The 18,324-nt window shown below is 39.9% G+C and overlaps 1 protein-coding gene across 1 annotated transcript in view; it reads right to left on the bottom strand.

The window, feature by feature from the left end:
* Positions 1–10,657: 10,657 nt before the first annotated feature.
* The window catches only part of HAUS2 (HAUS augmin like complex subunit 2), a 29,567-nt gene continuing 21,900 nt past the window's right edge, over positions 10,658–18,324 (bottom strand). The window contains exons 5-6 of the mRNA XM_043981681.1: positions 14,551–14,659; positions 10,658–13,890 (exon numbers count right to left, since the gene is read on the bottom strand). Of these exons, the coding sequence (XP_043837616.1) occupies positions 13,738–13,890; positions 14,551–14,659 (262 nt within the window). The 3' untranslated portion in view covers positions 10,658–13,737. The remainder of the gene's footprint in view (positions 13,891–14,550; positions 14,660–18,324) is intronic.

Here is an 18,324-nt window from a genome sequence, read left to right as displayed (position 1 = left end):
TCGGCCCGCTCCGCCCCACGCGCCTCCCAAGACAGCCCCGCCCAGCCCCAGACAGAGGCGGGACCTCCCGAGCCTCATCCAATCCCGAGAATTCCCTTCTCCCATTCCCCACTTTTGTCAGCTCCCTTTCATGTGTTGTGTTCCCCCCGTTAGACTGGAACCTCCTAGAAAGCAAGGGACTCTTCCTTTTTTGCTTGTATCTGTATCCCCAGAGCTTACCACGTTGCCTGGTTCATAGGGCTTAATAAACGCTTATTGCCTAAACCCATCCAGTGTGGGCTGGTGTTCGTGATTGGTGAAGCCAACCTGAGGCTGTCTGCATTAACCTGCACCGTCACTTTCCTTAGCAGCCCAGATTTCCTTCCTACCTACCCCCAAAACACCAGCCATGCCAAGAATCTTGTGTTCAATCTTCCTTGACCTGCTATAGAGGGTTCTAGTCGGGACCACATGGAACCCTAGTGACCTTTATAAGAGTGCCTGCAAACTACTTCAATTCGATTCAACAAACATTTATTAAGAGACTATGAGGGGCAGCTAGGTGGCGCAGTGGATGGAGCACCGGCCCTGGAGTCAGGAGTTCCTGAGTTCAAATCCGGCCTCAGACACTTAACACTTAACTAGCTGTGTGACCCTGGGCAAGTCACTTAACCCCAATTGCCTCACTAAAAAAAAAAAAAGACTATGTAGGTGGGGCAGCTAGATGGCGCAGTGGATAGAGCACTGGCCTTGGATTCAGGAGGACCTGAGTTCAAATCCGGCCTCAGACAGTTAACACCTACTAGCTGTATGACCCTGGGCAAGTCATTTAATCCCAATTGCCTCACCAAAAAAAAAAACAACAAAAAAGAGACTATGTAGGGGCAGCTAGGTGGCGCAGTGGATAGAGCAACGGCCCTGGAGTCAGGAGTACCTGAGTTTAAATCCTGCCTCAGACACTTAACACTTACTAGCCCTGGGCAAGTCACTTAACCCCAATTTCCTCACTAAAAAGAGAGAGAGAGAGAGAGAGAGAGAGAGAGAGAGAGAGAGAGAGAGAGAGAGAGAGAGAGAGAGAGAGAGAGAGAGAGAGAGAGAGAGAGAGAGAGAGAGAGAGAGAGAGAGAGAGAGAGAGAGAGAGAGAGAGAGAGAGAGAGAGAGAGACCATGTAGGAGGCAGCTAGGTGGCTCAGTGGATAAAGCAATGGCTGGGATTCAGGTGGACCTGAGTTCAAATTCAGCCTCAGACACTTGACACTAGCTGTGACCCTAGACAAGTCACTTAGGTAAAATTGCTTGCTTTCTCAATGATTGGGGGAAGGGCAGAGAGAATTTTGAACTCAATTTAAAAAAAAAGAATGTTATATATAATGTATGTATATATGTGTGTATAAAACAAATTGAGAGGAATCGACCATGGTGAGTGGCTGGAGAGATGCTCAGGAAAATCAGGAAAATATGAGTTCAGTTTGTGTTTGTGATCCATTGTTCTCCCTCCCAAAATTGCCCTGTATTAATTTTGCATTTATCATGCATGTACTTAGATATGCTCTTGTCTCTTCCACAAAGAATGGGAGTGTTTCTGACTTTTGCTTGGCACGGTGCCTGACCCATAGTAAGTACTTGATAAATCCTTGCTTTGCCTGATACATACTGTAGAGTGACCATGGAATGAATCATTTAACTTCAGTGCCTCAGGCAGCTCTGTGAGACTATCCAAAAGATACATAACTTTATTGGTAGAGGGAGTTTCCTGTTCCAATAAAATCTAGGGCTGCAGAATAACATAAATTAAACAAGATAGTGTGTTTTTAATGGGGAATAGAAGGGGCAGCTAGGTAGCACAGTGGATAAAGTGCTGGGCCTGAAGTCAGGAAGACTCATCTTGCTGCTGCTCTTTAATCATTCAGTCATACCATGGCCTTGTCCTTTTCCCTTCAATCTTTCCCAACATCAGGGTCTTTTCCAATGGGTCCCCTTTCTCATCATGTGCCCAAAGTGTTTAAACTTCAGCTTCAGGATTTGACCTTCCAGTGAATAGCCTGAATTAATTGACGGATTTGATCTCCTTGCTGTCCAAGGGACTCTCAAAAGTCTTCTCTACTATTCAATTCAAAAGCATTAGTTCTGTACCTCTCAGCTCTCCTTATAGTACAACTCTCACAGCCATGTGAGAGTTCCATTTTCCAGGAAAATGGAAAAGTCATAGCGTTGACTATAACTTTCTTGGCAAGGTGATGTCTTTGTTTTTTAGTATGCTGTCCAGATTTGCCATAGCTCTCCCTCCAAGGAGCAAACGTCTTTTAATTTCATGGCTGCAGTCCCTGTCTGCAGTGATCTTTGGGCCAGAATATAAAATCTGACACTACTTCCATTTCTTCTCCCTCTGTTTGCCAGGAAGCAATGGGACCAGTCGCCAAATTCTGGTTGTTGTTGTTTTTTTGATGTTAAGTTTCAAGCCACCAAACTGTCCTAGACTTGTCACATTTTTGTTGTGATCCACACAGTCAAAGGCTTTAGTGTAATAAGTAAAGCAGGGGCAGCTAGGTGGCGCAGTGGATAAAGCGCCATTCCTGGATTCAGGAGGACCTGAGTTCAAATCTGGCCTCAGACACTTGACACTTACTAGTTGTGTGACCCTGGGTAGGTCACTTAACCCCCATTGCCCCACCAAAAAAAGGGAAAAAAAGGGGCAGCTAGGTGGTGCAATGGATAAAGCACCGGCCCTGGATTCAGGAGGACCTGAGTTCAAATCTGGCCTCAGACAATTGACACTTACTAGCTGTATGACCCTGGGCAGGTCACTTAACCCCCATTGCCCCACCAAAAAAAAAAAAAAAAGAAAAAGAAAAATTTGGGGCAGCTAGGTGGCACAGTGGATAGAGCACCAGCTCTGGAGTCAGGAGTACCTGAGTTCAAGTCTGGCCTCAGACACTTGACACTTACTAGCTGTATGACCCTGGACAAGTCACTTAATCCCAATAGCCTCACCAAAAAAAAGGAAAAAAAAGTAATAAGTAAAACAGAAGTAGATGTTTTTCTGGAACTCTCTTGCTTTCTCCTTAATCCAGTGAATGTTGGGAATTTGGTCTCTTGTGCTGTCTCTTTTTTAAAAATTAATAAACATTTTTATTTATAATTTTGAGTTCCCATTTTTATCTTTCCTTCCCTCCCTCCTCTACCCCTTCTTTGAGGCAGTAAGCAATCAGATATGGGTTATACATGTATACATGTAAGAAAGTGAAAAATAGCATGCTTCAGTCTGTGTTCAATCAATATCAATTCTTTCTTTGGAGGTGGATAGTATGCTTCATCATTAGTCCTTTGGGATTGTCTTGGATCATTGAATTGCTCAGAATAGCGAAGTCATTCACAATTCTTCATTGAACAATGTTGCTGTCTCTGTGCAAAACATTCTCTTGGTTCTGTTCACTTCACTATATATCAATTCATACAAGTCTTTCCAGGCCTTTCTGAAATCATCCTGCTTGTCATTTCTTATAGCACAATAATATTCTATCACTATCATATACCAGTTTGTTTAGCCATTCCCCAATTGATGGGCATTCCTTTAATTTACAAAGAGAGTTGCTATAAATATTTTTGTACAAAGAGGTCTTTTTCTCTTTGGGGGGATGTCTTTGGGATATAAACCTAGCAGTGTTATTGCTGGATCAAAGGGTATGCACAATTTATAGCCCTTTGGGCATAGTTCCAAATTGCTCTCCAGAATGGTTGGATCTTTTCACAACTCCACCAACAGTGGATTAGTGTCCCAGCTTTCCCATATCCCCTCCACCTCCCAATATTTTCCATTTTTGTTATATTTGCCACTGATAGGTGAGGTGATACCTCAGAGTTGTTTTAATTTTCATTTCTCTAATCAATAGTGATCTAGAGCATTTTTTGTATGATTATAGAAATCTGATTTCTTTGAAAACTGCCTGTTCATATCCTTGACCATTGATCAATTGGGGCCTCTACCTCTTTGAAAACTAGCTTGCTCTTCTCAGTTCAGATATTGCTGAAGTCTAGCTTGCAGAATCTTAAGCATATCTTGCTGATGTGTGAAATGAGATCAATTATTTGCTAATTTTAACATTCCTTGGTGTTGTCCTTCTTTAGGATTGGTACCTAAACTGATCTTTTCCAATCTAGTGGCCACTGTTGTGTTTTCCAAATGTGCTAGCATTTTGAGTATAGCATCATCTCTTAGGGTTTTAAATAGCTCAGCTGGAATTCCATCACCTCCACAGTAGTAGATGTGCCATCATCTGAATTAAATTCACCTACTCCCTTTCATGTAGATTTGCTGACACCCAAGTTGTCAATGTTTTAATCATTCTATCTTCTGTTTGACTACATCCAACTTGCCTTAGTCCATAGATCTTACATTCCAGGTTCCTATGCAATATTGATCTTTATACCATTGAACTTTCCTTTCATTGATAGATGCATCCACAGCTGAGCTTCCTTTCAGGTTTGGTCCAGCCACTCCATTAGTATTGTAGTTGCCCTGTAGTGATCCTCTGCTCTTTCCCAGTAATCATAATGGATACCTTCTGACCTAAGGAGCTCATCTTCTGATGTCATCTCTTTTATAGACTTATCTTTCTGAGTTCAAATCTGGCCTCAGACACTTAATAGCTGTGTGACCCTGGGCAAGTCACTTCGCCCTGTTTGTTTCAGTTTCTTCATATGTAAAATGAGCTGGAGAAGGAAATGGAAAACCACTCCAGTATCTTTGCCAAGAAACTCAATAGGGTCACAAAGAGTCGGACATTACTAAATAACAACAAACTGGGGAGGGAGGGGTGGTGGTGAGGAAGGAATAGTACTTGCTCTTGGGCAACTTAAATAGCCCAACAGGAATATACTACTTGAAAGCAGTAAATATGATCCGAAGTGAAATGCTGTAAGGGAAAGCAGATCCAAAGAGCTCTAAGAAAATTCAAAGTGCCTTATTTGAAGAGTTATCAAGCTATTTCATCAAGATTGCCCATTTTGCTGAAATAATACCTATGCTCCAAAAAGCTCAACATATCTACCCCATAATATATCATCTTCCTGAAAATCTGAGTATCTAAAGAGAGAAATAAATGAAGATGGAAGGGCAGTGAATGATTTGTCTAAGATCACTCAACTACGCTCACCTTTCCAGTTAAGGGACTTTGTATTACACACATACAAATACATGTGACATTTTCAGTGGCAAAAAATCCTCCTCATTTCTATTTAACAAAGGTAGTGTAGTGTGCCTAGTTGGGAGATCCAAAGGCGGGGGCAGCTAGGTGGTGCAGTGGATAAAGCACCAGCCCTGGATTCAGGAGGACCTGAGTTCAAATCTGGTTTCAGACACTTGACACTTACTAGCTATGTGACCCTGGGCAAGTCACTTAACCCTTGTCGCCCCACAAAAAAAAAAAAAAAAAAAAAGGTGATCGAAAGGCAAAAATGAAAACAGTCTCTGCCCCCAAGTAGCTTATATTCTCTTGGATGAATTCCTAATTCTCAACTGTCCACAGGAATCCTAAAAGTGGCCCTGCTTTAGGTCTGCCTATGTTGTTACTGCTGAAGTTCCTCATCAGAGAGACCTTCTTTTGAATAATAATGCAGAAAAAGGAGAAAGTTATCACACTAAAGCACTTTGTACTTATTTATACTTTGGTATGAATTTGGTCAAATTTATAGAGGTTTCATGCTTGATATAACCTATAGAGAAAAAAAAGTGGGGGAGGGGAGGGAACTTGTTGGTTGTCTGCCTAAAAGTGACAGTACACATCTTTCAAACTGATAAGACATCAATTGAGGCAAACTGGCTTTAAAATTATTTTGGTTTTTTTTTCCATGTGCCTCTTTGTAAATGTTTCTTTCCCCATAAACTAAGCATAGTATAGACATAGGTGGTGTCTACAAGCTAACAAAAAGTGTATGCCAGCTGTAGAATCAGAAGGACCTGAGTTCAAATCTGGATCTCAAACACCTACCATATGTGTGACCCTAGGCAAGTCATTTCACCATTTGCCTCAGTTTCCTCATATGTAAAATGTGTTAGAGAAGGAAATGGTCAACCACTTCAGTATCTTTGCGAAAAAAAGCCCAAATAGGGTCACAGTTGGACACAACTGAAACAACTTTTGACAAAAATGGTCCTATGGTGCCACCTTGAGGTAAGAGTTAGTTTTCAAAAAGTAATATCTTTCACAATGCAAGTTAGGAAAGTATTTTCCTGCAGGGGAAAGAAACAAGCCTTTTTCTTTACAGGGAATTAAGTTCTCAATCTTTCTTCAGCCATAAGTCTCCATCTTTTCTGTACACTAAACCACTTTACTTTTAAAAATTAAGCTCTGGGGACAGCTAGGTGGTACAGTGGATAGAGCACCAGCCCTGGAATCAAAATTACTAGACTTGGGGCAGCTAGATGGAGCATGGATAGAGCACTGGCCCTGGAGACAGGAGGACCTGAGTTCAAATTCGGCCTCAGACACTTGACACTTACTAGCTGTGTGACCCTGGGCAAGTCACTTAACCCCAATTGCTTTACTAAAATAACATTTTTTTAAAATGACTAGACTTCAAATATGACCTCAGATACTAGCTTCTTGAGACTGGGCAAGTTACTTAATCCCAATTGCCAGCCCCAGAAAAAATCAAGCTCTGGTCTAGGTGCAGAAGTGTCACATTTTACATGAGTTGGGGTCTAAAGTTAATCTGTAAGGCAAAAGTCCTGAAGGATGAAAATTAGGGATTAAAAAAATGATTCTATTGCCATAGGGAACACCCAGAGGATCAAACACCCTCCACCAATGCAAATTAGTTGTCAGTAGGCTGTGGTTTAAAATTTTGTCATGTTTTGATCCTCACTTATAATTTACTAGAGATGTCATTAATTTTCTTTTTCAGATGGAACCTTAAATTTAAGGGAAAATTCCTGCCCCAACACCTGGGGCATTGGGAATGATGAAGAGCTGATTAAGGGGTTAAGCTGGGAAAAACTTTATTTCCAAAGTGGCATTCTAACTGCAGTTCCCTTCTCCGGGCTTCATTTATGTTGCTAGCCCAAGGAAGCAAGCATCCCCGCTACCTTCTCACGAATAGGACCTGGTCTGCCAGTGCCCAGCCTGAGTGTGTTTTTCTCCCATGACAAAAGCTTCAGCCAAGACTAATAGGGAGGCATCCATAATGTCCTTGTCCTCAAAAAGCAAATGGTGGGGGGCAGCTAGGTGGCACGGTGGATAAAGCACCAGCCCTGGATTCAGTAGGACCTGAGTTCAAATCTGGCCTCAAACACTTGACACCTACTAGCTGTGTGATCCTGGGTGAGTCACTTAACCCTCATTGCCCCACCCCCCAAAAATAAAATAAATAATTTTTTTTAAAAAAGCTAATGGTGGATTCTTTGGGGGTACAGCTAACAGAGATTGGGGCTTGGGGAGGTTAGCAAAAAGCTGAGGGACCAAGGCATAGGAAACCCAGGAACTTTCAGATGAACATGGTTCCAAGAGCTCCTTCACCCAAGTTCTTCATCTGTGTGGCTTAGCTGTTTGGCCTGACAGGAAGGAAGGAAGGTAAGAAAGGATGGGAGAACTGTCTCATTAACCAGGGGAAGCACCTACAATTGATTTCACCTAAGTCAAATGCTCATATGATACAACTGTATAGTATTTGATTTATAATGGTTGTTTCATGTCTGACTCTTCATGACCCCATTTGGGGTTTTCTTGACAGAAATGCTGGAGTGGTTTTCCATTTCCTTCTCCAGCTCATTTGACAGATGAGGAAACTGAACCAAATAGGGTGAAGTGACTTGCCCAAGGTCACACAACTAACAAGCATCTGAGGCCAGATTTGAACTCTGGAAGACGTCTTTCTGACTTCAGTCCTGACACTCGATTCAATTCACCACCTAACTACCCTTCTATTCAGAAGTAGTCAGCAAATAGAAGAAGCAACAATATTCGCTAAGGTCTACCATGTGGGCTGCCTCCTGTAATGACTCATGTTAACATACCTGAACCTCTTTATCAGAGACAATAGGGTTTCTCACATTCACCAGATGACAAATCCTGCCGTTATGCTTTAAGCACTTCCTGATGGAAATAACTCTTTCCTATAAATATATAGATCAATAAGGAACCAGTGCCAAAAGGAAAGAGGGAAACTCTTGGAGTAGGGAAGAGGGAAAAAAAAGTAATTTGTTGCATTATGCTCAAGTCACCTTAATCTCTCTGGGTCTCAAGGTATTAGATTAGCTATATAGTCATGGTCCCTTTTCATATGAAAAAAATGTATTCATATTTTTAGTGGGTGATTCATCCAAGCTGTGGATTGAACAAATCTTATTTTTATGTCAAAAGCACTTACTGTTTTGATACTGCTTCTGCTGACATCTATTTCCATACATCCTTAATTGTGACTTTTATTAAAGGGAGCACAAATAATGAAGTATAAAGAACCGTGGTTTTAGTATCAGAGGTTTTGTTAGAAATTACTTCCTGAATCATGAATCCTTCCTTAAGGATAGTAATATATACCAGAGCCAAATAAATTCTTTGGGGAAGTTAGGAGGGCAGAGCCAAGATGATAGAGAGAAGCCAATAAGTTGCCTGAAGCTCTCCCAAATTTCCCTTGGAAACACTGTTAAATTAAGCCTCTAGAGGGGCAGCTAGATAGCACAGTGGTTAAAGCACTGACCCTGGATTCAGGAGGACCTGAGTTCAAATCTGACCTCAGACACTTGACACTAGCTGTGTGACCCTGGGCAAGTCACTTGACCCTCATTGCCCTGCAAAAATAAATAAATACAATACAATAAGCAAAAAAGAAAAGAAAAAAATTAAGCCTCTAAACAGATTCTGGAGCTACAGAACCTACAAAAAGATAGATTGAAATAATCTTCCAGCTTAAGATAACCTAGAACTTCAGGAAAGGTCTGTCTCACTTGGGTAAAAAGGGATCACAATATGGCACAGAGGGTGACTGTGCAAGCCAGCAGAAGGCTGTTAGCCACAGCACAGATCAGCAGCTGAGGACCCTATGTCCCAGCTCAGTAAGGCTAGTGGTACAGCAGGCCAGTCGTAAGGTCTCCAGCCCCAACACAGAAGGCAATCTGCCAGCTGACGTGTCTGCTACACAACAGGCATAATTAGGCCAGCTCACTACAGTGCAGTAAACAAGCCTTGAGCTACTGAGGCCTCAGAGCAGAAAGCCACTGATCAGGTCCCTGGCTCCCAGCAAAAAGGCACAAAATAGGCTAAAATATGAGTTTAAAAAAAAACAACAGAAAAGAACACTCACCATAGAAAACTACTATGGTGACAGGGAAGACCAAAACACAAACACAGAAGAGGACAACAATGTCAAAATGCCTACATGCAAAGCTTCAGAGGGGAATATGAAAATGGTTTCAAGAGCAAAAAAAAAAAATACAATTGGCCAAATGGAAAAGGAGGTGCAAAAACTGACTGGGAGAAATAATTCCTTTAAGAATCATAATTGGGCAGGTGGTAGCTAATGATTCAGTGAGACATCAGGAAGCAGTAAACCAAAAAAATATAAAAGTAGAAGAAAACATAAAATACCTCATCAGAAAAACAAGAGACCTGGAAAATAGATCCAAGAGGGACAATTTAAGAAGTATAGGGCCTGGACAGCATATTTCAGGAAATTATCAAGGAGAACTGTCCTAATGTCCTAGAACCAGAGGGGGAAAATGTTATTTAAAAAAAAAACAAAAAAAACCCTACTGATCACTTCCTGAAAGAGACCCCAAGGAATATTATTGTAGCCAAATTCCAGAATTATCAAGTGAAAGAGAAAATACTGCAAGCGGCCAGGAAGAAACAATTTAAATATCAAGGAACCATAATCAAGATTACACAGGGGGCGGCTAGATGGCGCAGTGGATAAAGCACCTTCAGGAGTACTTGAGTTCAAATCCGGCCTCAGACACTTGACACTTACTAGCTGTGTGACCCTGGGCAAGTCACTAAACCCCAATTGCCTCACTAAAAAAAAAAAAAAAAAAAAAATTACACAGGACCTAGCAGCTTCAACATTAAAGGAATATGATGTTCCAGAGGGCAACTGCCATACCAACCTGGGTGAACCCAAAACTGGATTTAATGGCATCATATTTTCTGGTGACTTTAATGAGGAGGGAAAAATTAATTTTTCTTGATATTGCCTAAAACTCAACATGAGATTATGGCGGGGGATGGAGCAAGTATAAGGTTCTATGAGAGTACTATGTTACCATGGCTATTGAAATGCCTTGAATAGCAAAGGTTTACTTCCCATCAGTAGAAATAAAATATCAAATATTTGTTCAGTTTTAAAACTTTGAAAGAGACAGACATCAAGAATGACATCCAGAAATATTTATTACATTTATATTTCAGATAAATTTATTTATAGGAAATGACTAGACCTGTGATTTCATTGACATTGTTATCGTTGTTTTTGTCCTTTGTTTTCACAGGACCAATGGGGGGGGGGGGCGGGGAGTGTCTTGACTCCAATGAAATGGATTTAAGTGAGGCAGAGTTGCACAAAGTCAGCAGTCTCACTCTCTCTTCCAGAATCACTGAAATCCGGTGGCAAGACAAAAGTCAAGCCGACTGGTGATGGTCCAGGACGCAGTGGATGACCTTAGCTTCTTTGATGTCTGACCAAGCTCTAAGCACTCACGGCCCCTGCCTTCAGCCACCCACCTTCTGGGCCACTTGGGGAACAAATTGGTCTCATCTACCCATTCCTCCAGGGGACGTCTTCACATGCTTGGGGTAGACATACCCTAATTCACTGATGGGTTTGAGGCCTGTCAGTTATCTTCAACCTGGTCTCACCCAGATGCCTAGACAGTTTTGCTGGCGTGTGCCCATTGCTCATGCTACAACTTCTTGGGACAACAGGTGAGAGTTGCGTGCCAGAAGGACACCAAAGGTGGATAAGCAGCCCTGAAAAGGGCTTGGCAACCTTTACACCACAGGTGCTAGTCCTCCCTGAACATCCCATACACTACAGGAAACTCCTGTGTGAGGAAAATGCCTTTACCAGTGCAGGCCAGCATTTTCTTCTTAACTTCAGAGTCTCTGAGAGCAGCCCAGAGCATTGAGAGGTTAAATGATTAGCCCATGGTTGCAAAGCCATTAAGTGTCAGAAGCACTTAAAACCTAGGCCTTCCTGGCTTCAAGGCTGGGTCTTCTTTTAATATGCCATGCTGTTTCTTCCCAAACTTATTTTTATTTTAATAAATATTTTGATATAATCACAAATACATTAATTTACATTTAATGTGATAATATACTTTAATATATTTGTACTTCCAATTTTCCATTGTATACTCCTCTTTAGTATGAATCATCAAAAGGTGACTGAACAGAGCATAGCTGACTACAGAGGACTAAACAAATGACTAGTTGGCTCCTTGTGAATAGTTGCGAATGTGCTTGGATGCCCCAGCACTTACCTCGTGCTTTGAGGAGTCAAACAAACACATGGCTTCACTGAGCTGTAGGCACTTAAAACTCAGCATTTATTATTGTTGTTTGTCCTTCGTTCTCAAAGAGGACCAATGACATCAGGAGGGAGATGTTTTGACTTGAAAGCGAACTGCATTTAAGTGAAGAAGAGCTATGCAAAGTCATCAGCCTCATTTTCTCTTCCAGAGTCATTGGGAGTCCAGTGGTAAGACATAGGTCAGGATGACTGGAGATGACCCCAGATGCAGTGGGAGACCTTGGCCTTTTGAAGCTCAGGTCTTTCCCAAGCCTCAGTCTGAGATAACACCCATTCAGTGATTTAAGGCTAGGTAAAAAGTGAAGCAAAAGATGGCCTAGTTTGCCTTTCCAAAAGAATCAATCTGTGAGGAGACCGTCTGGGTTTCTGACCAGAACAGAAACAATTGCTATCATAGACACTCACTTTGAGCTGTCAGAGGCAGTCTCTGTATCTTTAAGGATAACTTTTTTGTTTGTTTTTGCCCCAGTAATTTTAGAATATGTGATTTCAACAGAATGGGCATCCTTTTACAACCCTTTCATCATTTTATCCACAACCCTAGAGACTTATAGAGCCTGAAAAAATCATCCCTAGGTAGCCAATCTGGTGATAAGCCTCTTCAACCCTAGAGGTTTGAGGCTGGGCCTTTCCAAAAGTTCTTTCCAAACTCAAAGCCTTTTCAATCCAACAGAACCTGCCCAAACTGGCATAGTCATCTAGTTCCCAGGATCACCTCCATATATAGTAGAAACAGAAAGACACTAAATACAGAAAAAAAAAATAAACTACAACTTGGATTGATTTATAACAACTGCAAAAAAAAAACAAACCCAAAACCCACAATACCCACAAGTTATACAGACAAATTGAGAAGCATTTATTAGGCATTTACTATATGCCAGGCACAGTGTGAAGCTCTGAGCATACAAAGAAAGGCAAAAATAAGTCCCTGCCCTAAAGGGGATCTTTGGCAGGTCCCCTATCTAATGAAAGAGAGCTCACAATTACTGTACAAAGCAGATATTTACAATTTTCTATGCAGTCCGCTTTTCCTGTTCTTTATATAGAGAAATGTCCATGCTTGTTATTTTATTAAGCTCATAATAATAACATTTTTTTAAAAAAATGAACAGCAATATAGAAATTTATTTGCAAGGAATAAACATAAAAATCAGCTAACACAATCTCAATTACATGGAGAAAAATTCTGAGAGTATGTGAGACAAAGACTGATGTTAGGTTATTTCTGGAAATAATGGGTTTTGCCTTAAGATGATTAACGGGAGATAATTATGATCAAATCCATGAGATTTCAGGATATGATTGCTCATTAATTTACCAGGAAAATAACTTCCAAAAAAGTAACTGAGTTCAATTGCTAATTACTTCATACTTGATATTGTGTAATAAAGTCATTTGCTACAAGGAGGTGTTGTAAGCCTCCATCAAGTCAGCATATTTATAAAATGCATCTTCTGTGTCTGTGGTTAAGTGGGTGTTGAGGTACAAAGGCAGACATCAGAACTACAGAAACATATCAATTCCTTTTTATTTAATAAAAAAGATCCAAAAATATGAGAGGACAGTTATGGTACCAGTAGGACTGGATGCACTCTGCAAGAGTTACTGGCACCGCTTCCCACCATCTGCATCTCTTTGTTGTACCTTTTCCCTTAGTCTCACTTGGTTCTAGTTTCTTTCTTCCTCTGTAACTATCCCTTTAGACCTGCCAGGGCCAACTATCAACCTGTTCAGCCTTTGTTCTTCTCGTTCAGGGACTAAGAGGTTGTTGATTACCCTTGAGACAGATCCAAAAGCAGTATGGGCAATGTCAGATTCAAATAGCTTTCCTAATTCCAGAGCTTTTTGTTTGTAAAGATTTTTCACCATTTTGGACAGTTTGTTGTGAGTATGGTAACTGTCATGCATAAATGTATGCAACTAACTTCTTTCCATGTCCAGGTGCTGCCAGTGAAGATGAAATACATTCTTCTTCATGTTACTGTATCTTATTCCATTCATGTAGGGAGAAAAAGGTGAAATCAGCTTTGGTCACAATCAACCCCAAATAAACTAAGAAAAATAGGTTTCATGAATACAATGAACAAAAAAGCCTATAAATTCTCCCATTATAGTCAATTATGAATGGGCACCAGACATACACAAAAATAAACAAAAATAACATAGGGGGTGGTGTCGCTTGGTATCAAGTGAGTCAGCTGGCCCTCAGTTCTGGACTGGAAAGTTGAAAGGGGGATTACAATCTCATGCTTTTTTTGAAGAGATCTCCAGAAAATATTTTGGTGATAGAAGAAGAAATTTCCTTTTGTTGCTCTCGCCACTTCAGTATATTTTCTATCAGTTCCTCTGTCTCTCCTGCCAAGACACTCATTTTTGTCAAAGCCTTATCCTAAAATATTTGAAAAGAAAAAGTGAGAAAATACATATGAATGAATATGTAGGTTACACAAATTTAAAATATGAAAATTAAAACACTCGTGTTCAAAACTTCAAAGTTATTTGCAGCTTATTATATGTTTGTTTGTTTTGGGGTTTTTTTGTTTTTTTAGTGAGGCAATTGGGGTTAAGTGACTTGCCCAGGGTCACACAGCTAGTAAGTGTTAAGTGTCTGAGGCTGGATTTGAACTCAGGTACTCTTGACTCCAGGGCCAGTTCTCTATCCACTGCGCCACCGAGCTTGCCCCTGCAGCTTATTATATGAACAACCAAGACCTAACTTCTGAAAAAGCATGATTTAAAGAGAAAAAGTATATCGACTTCAAAAAGTCAGAAAACCAGGGGCAGCTCGGTAGCACAGTGGATAGAGCACTGGTCCTAGATTCAGGAGTACCTGAGTTCAAATCCAGCCTCAGACACTTGACACTTACTAGCTGTGTGACCCTGGGCAAGTCACTTAACCCCAATTGCCTCACCAAAAAAACAAACAAAAAGTCAGAAAACCTGGACACTTAAAGGATAAACAAAAGAGCTACATGTATGCAGTAGTTTATATAACTGAACTAAAGCAGAGCAAAAATAATCAGAAAATATAGTACCAAAGTATACTTACCATATTCTTCACACTAGAATCTAAACGAGGAATGTTTCTTATGGCCTCAATATGGGCTTCTAGTTTCTCAATGAAAATCACTGCCAAGTCCAGTAATTGTACCACATACCTAAAGAGAGGGTCAGAAATCATTATGGGTGAGGCAAAGGATATCAACTATAACTTTAAGCAAAATTATTTTCTGGGTTTGATTTTAATTTTTCCTTCTGCCAGAACTTCTGATGTCAGTTGAGAGGATTAAAGCATATCCAAAGATTTGGAGGCCAATAAATAATTTTGATTATATAAAATTATAAAGCAACATTGTTGGATGAAGAACTGTGAATGACTTAACTACTCTCAGCAATACAATGATCCAAGACAATCTCAAAGGACTAATGGTGAAGCATACTATCCACCTCCAAAGAAAGAACTGATATTGACTGACTGAACACAGACTGAAGCATGCTATTTTTTACTTTCTTTCATTTTTTTCTTTTATTCAAGTTTTCTTATACAAAATGACTAATATAGTAATGTTATAGCTTAATAATATACTTGGCTTTTAAGGAAATGTATGGATCAAAAGGTTCAGAAATTACCTAGCTGTTTTCCCTGTCTTTCAGGGGAGCCACACCTATCATTGCATATAAATAAATGTCCATTCATTTAGTTACAGATCCAAAAGGAAAGACCAAACAATCATATTTAGAAATATTCTAATGCCCACGATCTTCAAGTCAACAATTTTGTATACATGGAACTTAAAGCCCCCTATAATTTCAAACCGACTTCCACACAATAGTGGGTGGAGTAGAGTAATACTCTCCATTTAAAAACCATTCTGAGATGTTTGTAACCCCAAACATTTTAAAAATAATTATTTCTTCTTGGAGGTAGTGCTTTGTAGTGTTTACTGATTCTTATGTGCTATGTGCTAATATTCATACATTATTTTACTGCTTGCTAGGTTAGAAAAACTTCAATATAAGGAATGGCAGTGATTTGCTCAAGGCTAAGCTAGGAGTCATTGCTAGAGAAAATATCAGGAAGCAGATGCTCATGCTTTTTTTCGTTTGCATAATTAACACCTTGTAGTTTTTTTAAGGAATTGTTTTCTTCAGTCGATCTTTGTGCTTCCTTTTCCAAGCTGTTGATTCTTTTTTCTAGAGTCAAAAACCAGAATCTCATCTCTAGGTACTAAAGAATGCCTTTTCCCATTCAGTGCTCTAAGCCCAGAACTCTATCCCCATCCCAGCTTTTAAAATTTCTTCCTGTAGAAATAGTAAAAGTTCATATTTCTATTGCATTTGAAAGTTCCCCAAACACTTAGTTCACAATAGCCCTGTGAAGTGGTTGTTTGCCTGTTTATTGAGGAAGGCCAGCCATGCAAGTATTACATCCATTTTACAGATGAGTAAATAGATTTAGGGAGCTTGTGGGACTTTCCTAGGGTCACACAAAATCTAAAAGTTGGAAGGGGCTTCTGAAGTCATCTAGTCGAATGCATACTGCAACACGAATGCCCTCTACAAGAGTACGCACCCAATAAGTGGTTATCCAGCCTTTGCTTAAAGACCTTCGCTGAGGGAGAATCCACTATTTCCCAAGGGAGTCCATTCCAATTTTGTACACCTTAAATAATTAGGAAATTTCCCCCGCATCAAGTTTGAATTTAATTCTTTGCAGCTTCCAACCATGTCTCCTGGTTGTCCCTTCTGGAGTCAAGCAAATTAAGTGTGACCCTTCCCTTTCCATGTGATAGTTCTTCAAACACTTGAAGACAATCTTTCCTGTGGAAATGGAAAGTCAAATCATTTGAATGATTCCAGACCTCTTTGGAGCTAGATGCAATCAACTTTGCCCAGTAAAAAGGAGTGTCTGAAGGACCTCAGCATGCTTCTTAACATAACCTCTGCCCTGGATCTGTTCCAGTACAGGGGCAAAATTCCTTTGGTAAACGTCTCCCCATCAGATGGCTTGATCAGATCACAAAATAGAGCTATTTCTGTTACCATGTTCCAAAGAATCCTGAATTATTCTGATATGGAGACACAATGACATTAAAGAGTCTGTAAGGAGGCTTTCTCTTCTACGAAATTAAATTGATGCTTTTTTGTAATCAACAGTAAGCACAATAGGATCTTCCTTTCTCTTTCTATTTCTGTTAATTGCAAAATGGCAAAGATGGGGTTCACTGCTAAAGAAAGATTTCTAAAGTCTGCTTATACCTTACTAATAACCTCAATGAAAATGCCCCCAATTCTTGTACAGATTGACCCTCGCAAAGATTTTGCATAGACAGAAGAAAAGACAGATGGGACAACAGTTACCGACTCCTCCAGGGTAAAACTCAAACTCCCATTTAGCATCTAAGCCCTTCACGACTTGATTCCAGACTATCTTTCCGGGCTAATTACACATTATTCTCCCTCATGAATTCTATGATTCAGCCAAACTGGATTACGTGATCTTTTCCATACACAATATTTCATCTCTTGCCTCCATGTCTTTGCAAAGAGTGTCTCCTTCATGCCTAGAATGCCCTCCTTCCTCATCTCCAACTATTAAAATCCCTAAGGTCTTTTAAGGCTCAGCTCAAGTGCCACCCCCTTCAAAGATGTCTGTCTTTCCTAATTCTCCCCAATTGTTAATGTTTCACCCTCTAAATCACATTTTACACACACACACACAAACGTGCTATATTTACTGATCTGTGAAGATATTGTCTCTTCTCTGTAAAATCAAAAGCTTCTACAATTTCCTAAGACTCATAATAGAAAATGCTATCCACTTCCAGAGAAAGAACTGATGAAAAGTCTGAATGCAGATCAAAGCATACTATTTTCACTTTTTTTTTTCATGGTATTTTTTTCCCTTTGGGTCTGTTTCTTCTTTCACGACATGACTAATATGGAAAAATTTTTTCGTGACTGCACACAAAAAACCTGAATCAAATCACTTACCATTATAGGGAGGGGGGAGGGACATGAGAGAAGGAAAAAAATTTGGATCTCAAAAATTTTTTAAAGTAAACATTAAAAACTGTCTTTAACATGTAACTTACTAGCTGTGTGACCTTGGGCAAGTCACTTAACCCTCATTGCCCAAACAAACAAACAAACAAAAAGCAATTGGAAAGAATGACTAGTAAAGCAGTATTTAAATGCCCAAAAAAAACCAAAAAAAAAAAACCTGTCTTTACATGTAATTGGAAAAAAAATAATATTTTTTAAAAAATCAAAGGTCCTAGAGGGCAGAGAATATCTTATTTTTATATTTTTATCCCCAGTACCTACCTGACACATAGCAGGTACTTAATAAATGCCTGTTGATCAATAAAATTATAACATGGGGGCAGCTAGGTGGCGCAGTGGATAAAGCACCATTCCTGGATTCAGGAGGACCTGAGTTCAAGTCCTGTCTCAGACACTTGACACTTACTAGCTGTGTGACTCTGGGCAAGTCACTTAACCCTCATTGCCCCACAAAAACAAATAAATAGAAGGATGGATGAATGAATGAACAAACAAATAAATAAATAAATACAATTATAACAAAGTAAATGGCAGAGCTAGGATATAAATCCAGATTTCTTTTTTAAATTTTAAAAAAATTTATTTATTTTAAATATCTTTCTAATTACATGGTAAAGATATTATTTTGAAGGGGCAGCTAGGTGGCGCAGTGGATAGAGCACCAGCCCTGGATTCAGGAGGACCTGAGTTCAAATCCGGTCTCAGACACTTAACACTTACTAGCTGTGTGACCCTGGGCAAGTCACTTAACCCTCAT

Source organism: Dromiciops gliroides, chromosome 2 (assembly GCF_019393635.1).
Source record: "Dromiciops gliroides isolate mDroGli1 chromosome 2, mDroGli1.pri, whole genome shotgun sequence".
NCBI lineage: Eukaryota > Metazoa > Chordata > Mammalia > Microbiotheria > Microbiotheriidae > Dromiciops > Dromiciops gliroides.
This window is presented reverse-complemented; position numbering and strand designations above follow the sequence as displayed.